Source organism: Hibiscus syriacus, unplaced genomic scaffold, assembly GCF_006381635.1.
Source record: "Hibiscus syriacus cultivar Baekdansim isolate YM2019G1 unplaced genomic scaffold, ASM638163v2 tig00110221_pilon, whole genome shotgun sequence".
Taxonomy (NCBI): Eukaryota; Viridiplantae; Streptophyta; class Magnoliopsida; order Malvales; family Malvaceae; genus Hibiscus; species Hibiscus syriacus.
This window is the reverse complement of record NW_024062635.1, coordinates 1,214,598-1,224,167: the sequence shown is the minus strand read 5'-3', so window position 1 is coordinate 1,224,167 and position 9,570 is coordinate 1,214,598. Positions and strand designations below refer to the sequence as shown.

Here is a 9,570-nt window from a genome sequence, read left to right as displayed (position 1 = left end):
AGCGAAGCGATGAAGAAGAAGAAAAAACAGTGTCTATCATTTTTATGTCCACCTATAGATTAAAATACATATTTTTGTTAATCAAATAGAATCTGTGATATATTTGGAGGAAAAAAAATGATGTTTTTAGTGCTAACTCAAAGCTTTGTTTGAATTTATCATTTTTTAATAAGAAACTAGAATGATGAAAAGTTAAAGCTTTAAAAGTAATTTGCAGGTAAGTTCTCTCAAACTGATTCTTTCTCAGGCGAAAGGAAGATAAAAGGGCTTTGGTGGGTTTTAATCAATAAAAATATTCATTAAATGGGGGCTATTTTTAATATATTATAGTATTAGTTGAAGAGTCAATCAACATAGAATTCAACGACTCTCCAGCGTGGCGGTCAAAGATCCATTTCAACTTTCCATTGGGTTAACGGTTGTTAATTTTGAGTGATCATTTTGTTACGTTTCGTTAACGTTATTGATCAATTAGTAACTTTAAAAAATACAATAGAAAGAAACAAAAATTTAATCAAACTTTAGTAACTATTCGTGTACCTTACCCAGACAACAACAACAACAACATTATCTCCAAAGAATGACCTCCAAAATCTCTCGTTCTTCATCATATTAATGCTAAAAAATATCTTACACCTAGACAATATTTTTTATAGATCCACTAAAACGAAACAAACTCTAAAGTTTGAGTACCAAATCTACCTAATCTAATAGTATACTAATATTCACAATGACCTTACAGCTAACACGCACACTAAAAATTACTATAAGGTCTGGCTCCTTTACAATAAACATTCATCCTTTTCCTTATGCCTTCTCATGGTGAATTGTTCACTACTAATTGATCTTTTTTCTTTATGATAATTTACCCTCTCCTCTCTCCAAACATAGAATAACAATTGACCTCTCGTTGGTCACAACTCTTTATCCAAACCAAAAGGGAAGAACCATTTATAGTCGACGATATTTTTTGTTACCATCAACAAATAATAATAACAACAAAATTGATCGATTATTATTTCGTCTGATATTATTGTTATAATATTTAAAATATTTTTTATTAATATTAGGTAAGTATAAGGTAGTATATGTTCAAAAATAACTCTCAGTCACTTGACATTAAATACTCATACCCCTGATATTTTTCGTGCTCGAACCTGAGAACTTCAAGTAGTAATAATAATTTTTTTCCATCAATGTCATTTTTGGTTCGTGTATATTTAAAAGATTTTAAAATGAGTATGTTTAGATATAATTGTTTTAATTTAAAAATAATATTTTATAAAAAATATAATTAATATAGTATGTACAGACTATAATTTTGTGATAAAGAAAAGAGAATAGAAGCCTCCATCCCCAATAGAGATGTAAAGGAAATTGACCCTTTTAATTGCCTCAAGAGAACAATAACAAAGAAAAGGCTTTGCCAAAAATATAAAATATTAATGGAAGTAATATGCATATTAATTAATAATTAAGCAAAGTTTCAGAGTTTGGTTGGAGAATCTTGCAATAACTTTTTTTATTCTGAAAACTTTAAATTTATGATCTAAATTATTAGATAATCTATTTAAAGTTAAATGTTTGGTATACTTTTACTGATTTTCATAAAATAAAGATGAGATTTAATATTATATTGAAAGATCATCATATGGTATATTGTTCATAAGGTATTTTTAAACGCCACAAGTACTCAAGGAAAATTGCCTTACCAAAATTTATCTGCCATTAAGCCACAATATGAGATGATGAAAGTATTTGAAAAATTATCTGCAGGAGAATCTGGACTACAAGCATCCTTACATGAGGCATTTAGACAAAAAACAACAGTGTCAGAAACAATTGCATCAATTTCATTTCACAAAAATTAAATGGGTGGTGTCCAAGGCAAATTCACATTAATAATGTCTTTCTCACTGAAGAGATGACAGGAGATGTGTTTATGCATCAATCCCAGGTTTTGAACAATATGCATCAGATGGTTCAAAATTCGTGTGCAACTTACAGAAAGCGTTGTATGGATTGAGGCAGGCGCCACGGAATTGACACTCTAAATAGCGCGATTACTTACAAGATATAGGCTTCAAAGGTTCAACAACAAATACTTCCTTGTTTGTTCGCTGTAGTGTTGGTTTGTGCACACATGCTCTTATTCAAGTAAATGATATAATTATCACATAAAGTTCAGATAGGAAAATAAACAGTGTGGCAATGCTTCTTAGTGAGATGTTGTCTCTAAAGGACTTGGGTAAGTTTAGTTACTTTTTAAGAATTGAAGTATAAAGGAACAAGGATGTGTTGTTTTTAAACCAGAGGAAGTTTATAATAGGGCTATTGGAAAAACCGAAGATGAGTCAAACCTGGCCAACACCATCACCTATGGTTGCATCCTTACAATTTGAAAAAATGCAGGTAGTCCATTGCATTATGCTTAAACTTATACAAATATTCTGGGGGAAATATTTTACTTATGTCATATTAGACCGGACATTACCTTTGGTGTAATCATAGTGGTTCAATTCAAGCATAGCTCATGTTTATGTTTGGTTGAATTTAAAAGGAATTTTAAGTATTTAAATGCAGGTATGGACCTAGGCGGGGTGGGTAGGGGCGGTCGCCCACCCCTAAAACTTTAAAATACCATATATTTTTAGATTTTTTTATGTATTTTCTATTAAAAATCTATTTTCGCCTCTTAGAATTTTATAACTTTAAGTTTTTCTGTTGAAATTTTATAAGTTCAAATTCGTTCCCTAACATAAAATCCTACAACTATCCATGCTTAAATGGTATTGCATTCAAAGGACGTTTAAAAGCATTTAAATTGGTACGATAAATCATAGGTTAGTGTTCAGTACAAATGAAAGACAAGTCAAGACCGTGGCATTTGCTTATGCAATTGGGACATCAACTGGGTATTGCATGAACTTTTGTATCAATCTGAAATCATGGGGCTGTAAAAGGCCAAGAACAATCTTAACAATTTAGCTAAGATGATGAAGGGCATATTGATCCAAATTTAGTGACATGGTGTTTCATCATTTTTATTTTGTCCTGTAGTGTCTTAACAAGGAGAAATATGTAAAATTGTAGGCATACAGAGCCTCATCCTTTTATCTGCATATTGAAAAACAAAAACCTGTGGCTGCCTTCTTCCCTGGAGAAAACAAAGAAGAAAAAATGGTGTAAAGTTGAAGTTCAAGAATGGGTTCAATAGCTCAAAGTGTTTTAATGGCACTGACTGTAACAGTCAACCAATTCGCTTCTTCAAACATGCATGCGGTTCATAGGAACCAAGGGAAATCGCCATCCACCGCCTCTAAACCAAAACCAACCGATACAATTACGGCATCCTCCACGAGCGGTGGTGGTGACATCGGAGTAGCAAGGAGAGGCTTTATGTTATCCGTCGTGGCTTCTGCTCCCCAACTCAATGATTCCAGAACTCAGCTGCTCAAAAGTATCGTACTCGTTTCACGTTCTTCCTTATAAAATACTCCATTTCTTAATTTGTTTTGGGAATGTGAGAAGAGCTTAATGTGACAGGATACCTGAAGAAATCAGAGGATGTTAGCAGTATACTTAGAAGCTTCCTGAAGATGAAGCTGTTATAACAGCTAAGGTTGTTAGCAAGTTAGTTTTGTTAGTTTTGGTTAGTTGCTCAGTTAAGGTGGTTGTATTAGCAACTGATACAGCTAAGAGTAGTAGTATATAAGGAGCATCAATCTTGTACTCAAACACACATTTTACATAATAGCAATATCCAGATTATATTCCTCTGTTATTCACATTTCCAATATGGTATCATTCGCCAAACAATCCTGACTTTATTTTGTTTTCTACCGCTGCATGGAAGAGGAGGAGAAAATGTCATCGGCAGCGGCAACGGCTGCTAAACCGGTGTCGTTCACATCCAAGTCGATCCAACAAATGGTGAGCTTCATCCGCCAAGAAGCGGAGGAGAGAGCTAACGAGATCTCTATTTCAGTTGATGTAACAACAGTTCCATTTTGTTTCTTTGCGGTGAGGAAGAAGAGGGGTTTGGCAAAAGGAATCAAGAGTGCAATTCCTAGAGTTCAAACGAACAATGTACCAACAAGATGGTCACTTGCAGAGATAAAATCAGCTACAATGGGGTTTTATAAGAGTCGAATCATCGGCAAAGGTGGTTCAGCAGTTGTTTATAAAGGTTATGTTCCGTCGGCTGAAACTGTCGTGGTGAAGCGATTCGATCAGTTCAACGGAAAAGCATTCACTCGTAATCTTTTCAACACAGAGTTTGCCATTATGGACGGTTAGCTAAACCATTGTAACTTGATTCAGCTTCAAGGATGGTGTTGTGAGGAATCTGAGTTGGTCTTGATCTATGATGGAAGCCTCTACCAACACATTCACAAAACCTCAGTTTCATCAACAACTACCCTTTTATGGAGATTGAGATTAAAGGTAGTTCTCAGGGTTACTTCTGCTCTTTCATTTTTACATGAAGAATGTGAAAGACAGATAATACATAGAGATGTGAAAACTTACAACATCATGCTTGATGACGAGTTCAATGCCAAGCTCGGAGATTTCGGTTTAGTCGAAGTGTACGAACATTGTTGCGCTTCAAGAGATGCAACGATACCAGCCGGGACGATAGGATATCTGGCACCCGAGTACGTTTATACCGGTGTTCCGACTGTGAAAACCGACGTTTACAGCTTCAGAGTGGTTGTCCTGGAGGTGGCTACGGGAAAGAGGCCCGTGGATGAGAATGGAACCGTGTTGGTTGACTGGATTTGGGACCTGTGGGTGAAAAAGAAACTAATTGAGGGCGTTGATTCAGGAATGTTGTGCAGGTACAATGTTTTAGAGATGGAAAGATTGTTTGTGAGAACACCTTGGATGCACGGTTGGATGTTGCATTCAATAAAAAGCTTCCAGAGATACGCAAGTGGCTCTTTGGTCAGGTTGGTGCTTGAAGGGTAGATGTTGAACATAATCCAATTTCTATACTGGTGCCAATGGCAAGGCTATCACCGCTATTTCTGCATAGTAGTATAATTCTTTTGTGTGTGTAAACAGAAGTTTAATTTTGTATTCATTTTGTTACTTTTGTTGCTTCTATCTCAAAGTGTCATGGGACTTGAAAGCTTCACAACTAAGAGTCCATAAAAAAATTCAAGGAACCTTGTAAAAGAGGGTGAAGAAGAAAGAAATGAAGGTGAATAAGAAGTACGAAAAGAAGCATCAGCACTTTCGATTCAAAGTGAACGGAAGGAAGCATCGGCACTTTCGATTCAAGAAGAACGAAAGAAAGCATCGGCACTTTCGATTCAAAGTGAACGGAATGAAGCATCAGCACTTTCGACTCAATTGTTCATCTTTTCAATTGTTTAGCTTTTGAAATGTTTCGTGACAAGATTGGAGTGCAAGTCTGTTCACGATCAGGAGAGGAACAGAAGAAGAAGAAGTAGAGAGAATGTAAGAAGTATACTTAGAAGCTTCCTGAAGATGAAGCTGTTTTAACAGCTAAGGTTGTTAGCAAGTTAGTTTTGTTAGTTTTGGTTAGTTGCTCAGTTAAGGTGGTTGTATTAGCAGCTGATACAACTAAGAGTAGTAGTATATAAGGAGCATCAATCTTGTACTCAAACACACGTTTTACATAATAGCAATATCCAGATTATATTCCTCTGTTATTCACATTTCCAATAGAGGAGAATAAAGCCAAGAATGAAAAAAAAAGTAGGATTCTGAATTCTGATCATTTAAGATGACCAATTTCCTTAAGGTGTAATGTTAAAAATCTTCTTAATATTTGATTAAATACATTCCTATTATTTCTATAGCATTTTGATTTTAACGTTTCATTTCAAGATACAAATAATCCTAATGTTTGACCATATAATTACTTTACCCATTATTCTCTTTTGGATAAACTCCGTGTTTATTCATCCAATTATTACTTTAGTTCTTTAGTCACTCTATTTTTTCTTCTTCAAAATCATAGCTAGTGTTACGTTTTAATTTCATTTTGATCACTCTCTGATAAAAAAATAAGCAGACTAATAATATGGTAATACTTTTATTTTTTCAATAATGACATGACATTATCTTATGATGTCACGTCAGCATCACCTTTAATTTTTTAACGATGGATGACCAAAATAGAACTAAAACGTAACGTTAGGTATGTTTTGAGTGACTCAAAACAGAACCAAAGTGATAGTTGGGTCACTAAATTCGTAGTTTACCCTTTCTTTTTTAAGACCATTTTGTCCCAATATTTTATTTTAAAAATCCTCTATTTTGAAACGTCGATAATATGTTGACTAATAATTTTCAAGAAAAATTACGCATTTAGTACCTAAACTATAAGTTTTGATCTTTTTTAGTTCCTAAAGTTTTAATTTTTTTCCAATATCATACCTAACGTTTAGTTTTCATTTTATTTTACTACTCTGTCGTTAAAACTTAATGCATTTAGTACTTAAACTATCAATTTTGGTCTGTTTTGTAACACCCTAGACTAGTACGACACACAATTGACCGATTTAAGGTGCTACACGGAACCACCGAAGTGGTTGACCAACTTTTCTTACTTTCTTTAAATATAAACAACTGTGAAATAAACTAAAAAAATTATATCTTTACACTGAGGAGCTCCAAATTAAAATATTTACACTCTACAAAAATAATACAGATCACTCTACTGAAACTACAACTCAACTGGACAATAAAATTTACAAATATATATGCCTTTTCAAAAATGATAAGACATACTTTGAATCTGCACTAGTCTGAACTGGGTTTTGGTCTATCTACTGCTCCTCACCTACTGGATCTACTAACCTGCCCACAGAAACAATCCAAAGGCTGAAGTAACTAGCTTAGCGACACACTAATAGCTAAAACATACTAAGCACATATCACTGAAAGGCTAGCTATCAAGTCTATTAATCTGATCTGCTTAGTGAATATCCTTTCGATACTCACTCTCTATGCTACTGTAGAAATCATGGTGCAGCTGAGGGATTACTGCATCTCGGAGCTCATGCATCCTCTCTAGTCTACTGAGATATGGCCCCCAGAATTCTGCATCGGACACCATACCCTTGACTAACCCGCCCCTTGCAAGTGTCAGTCCTCGACCTTAGTTAGTCGGGTTTAAGGGCCTTGCCTACCTAAGGATATATCTGGACTACATCTATACTTTCGACTCTATTAGCTTTTCTAAAGGAACTCAGGTGTCTGAATCGTTTCCCAAACATCAAACAATGCTAGTCTTATTTGTCCCTAATTATTTGGTTTCTAAGTTTGAATTAACATTAATATTGTTCCACTTGTAGTCTTATTTGATGATATATTAAAGTGTTGGGCACCTCATGTCTAATTCCTTTAAAACAAACCTTTTCACCCAAAACAGACTGAAAGCATCGACATTAACCTAAGAGTATCGGTACTCATACAAAAGTTTCGATATTTTATATAAGTATCAATACTTTTAAACATTATGTTATGCCTAGTTTCGATACTTTCTGGGAGTTTTGAAACTATAACCCAAAGTTTCGATACTCTTGTAAGAGTTTCAATACTCATACCCAGAAAACTCATTTTTACCCCAAAACGAAGACAAGTATTGATACTATCCCTATAGTATGGATACTTTTACCTACAGAAGCCATAAAACAAGAACGAAAATATCTATTTTTCAAACCCAAAGACCCTAGTGAAGTCATCAAACTTTCTTAAAGTCTTATTTGATATTAAAGGATTCTACATACTAAACATAAAATCTACTAAACGTAAATAAAGCTTTAATGCATACTAAAAGCATGAAACATAAAATCTACCATGAAAATCTACTAAACATTCTTAAACTAAACTTTCAAGCTAAACATCTTTCAAATTATTCTACAACTGGTATGGAAAAGCTAATACTGTGTTACCTGGATTCTTTATATGCTTAAACACTTCTTGAATCAACTAGCGATTCACTCTTCCTTTTCCCTTGGCTTGAACTCTCTCTTTAACCTCTTTAACTAATCAAAGTATAAAAATGGATTACTTCCTTAACTAGGTGTTGGATAAAGCTTAGATACACTCCTTACAACTCAAACACTCTTCTAAAATGACTTTAAACACTTGATTTCTAAAATCCCATAAAAAACTCATTTCTAAAATTTTAACCAAACTATAAATTAATGACTCTAATTGATGCTAAGGGAACAGAGAATAAGAAAAATACCTTGGTTTCTTCAATCTAGCTTGAAATCTCACATTGGTTTGCTAATGAGAAGGAAACAGAAGAAGAAAATGGAAGAGAAAATGAAAGAGGAGATTTTTGTGTGGAACTTTCTGGAGAATGGGAAGGTTTACAACCTTAAAATAGGTTAGGAGTAAATTGTTATCTAGATCCCCCTCTTTTCTTATTTAATTTAAAACTATCACTAAAATGACTCTATTTAATCTAATGGGCTATAATATCTGGTTCCGGGTTGACCGAAACTACTAACCCGTAAATCTGGGCATTACATGTTTTAGTACCTTAACTTATAATTTTTTAAAAACTCAACATTAACTTTTGAATGGGGGTACTAAAATGAAACAAAAACTAAAGTTTTTAACGCCAGAGATACTAAAACGAAACTAAAACTAAACTTTAGGTACGATTTTCAAAAAAAATTGAAAGTTTAGGTATTAAAACAAACCAAAATTGATAGTTTATGTAATAAACACATAATTTACCCTGTTTCTATCCACTAAGAGTTTTTTTTACTCTACAATAAAACGTTGGACCAAAATGCTTTAAAAAATAAAAGCTAAAGTGAGTATTTAATCAAATATTAAGAATTTTTGTCATTATGCTATTTTCCCCCTATGATTTACCCCTAACCGGATGATGTTTGCTTTTAGAGAATGGAGAAATACTACAGGCGAAACTACAAGGATTACTTTGAATTCGTGGAAGGGACATTGAAAGGGAAGAAGGAGCAGGAGCTAAGTGAAGCAGAAAAGGGTATTCTTGATTGGCTTAAAGCTAATAAGTGAGAGGTTTGTTCATTCTTTCAACATGTGTAGATTCCAGTTACTCCAATCATAATCTTCTTCTTCCTACAAAACAAATGAAACTTTTTAAATAAATACTCCAATTTCAATAATGCATATCTAATCTTAAATTCAATTGTGTTGCACAATAATCCAACCAACAAATAACTATACCTCGAAATGCTCGTGAGTGTTCTAAAATGAAGACGTCCTATCTTTTATTTTTGGTGATTAAACCTTGCATACAGGGATGGATCTAGCGGGAGCGGGTGGATGCAGTTGCCCCCTAAAAATCTAAAGTTATTATATATTTTAGATATTTTATGTATTTTTTATTGAAAATATGTTTTCGTCCCCTGAAATTTTATAAAGTCATGTTTTCTCTCTTAACTTAAAATCATGTCTCCGTCCCTACTTGCATAACTAATTTTATCAATTCTATCTCAAATACTAAACATCCAAATCAGAATTATGAAGTCATAAAGAGTAATTGCAAGCTCATCGTCTCAAAATCAATTTAGTGAATCTATCCAATCATTT

General features: G+C 33.7%; 2 protein-coding genes across 2 annotated transcripts; both read left to right on the top strand.

Moving 5' to 3' along the window:
* Positions 1 to 3,121: 3,121 nt before the first annotated feature.
* Positions 3,122 to 4,317, top strand: LOC120114258 (probable LRR receptor-like serine/threonine-protein kinase At1g07560). Its single transcript, XM_039135225.1, has 2 exons — positions 3,122 to 3,460; positions 3,547 to 4,317. Exon 2 carries the CDS (start codon positions 3,850 to 3,852, stop codon positions 4,297 to 4,299), a length of 450 nt encoding a protein of 149 aa, XP_038991156.1. The 5' UTR covers positions 3,122 to 3,460; positions 3,547 to 3,849; the 3' UTR covers positions 4,300 to 4,317.
* Positions 4,318 to 4,536: 219 nt separating this feature from the next.
* On the top strand, positions 4,537 to 9,033 carry LOC120114210 (L-type lectin-domain containing receptor kinase S.6-like). The gene is made up of 3 exons (XM_039135186.1): positions 4,537 to 4,952; positions 8,283 to 8,355; positions 8,899 to 9,033. The coding sequence occupies exons 1-3, from the start codon at positions 4,537 to 4,539 to the stop codon at positions 9,031 to 9,033; spliced, it is 624 nt and encodes a 207-aa protein (XP_038991117.1).
* The last annotated feature ends 537 nt before the right edge of the window (positions 9,034 to 9,570 follow it).

Bases quoted from the DNA above. Each gene is read 5' to 3' on its own strand.
- LOC120114258 (XM_039135225.1), top strand. From the start codon at position 3,850: ATGGAAGAGGAGGAGAAAATGTCATCGGCAGCGGCAACGGCTGCTAAA.
- LOC120114210 (XM_039135186.1), top strand. From the start codon at position 4,537: ATGCTTGATGACGAGTTCAATGCCAAGCTCGGAGATTTCGGTTTAGTC. The intron at 4,953-8,282 runs GTTGGTGCTTGA...GCTAATGAGAAG, and splicing joins GCAAGTGGCTCTTTGGTCAG to GAAACAGAAGAAGAAAATGG. The intron at 8,356-8,898 runs GTTTACAACCTT...GTTTGCTTTTAG, and splicing joins ACTTTCTGGAGAATGGGAAG to AGAATGGAGAAATACTACAG.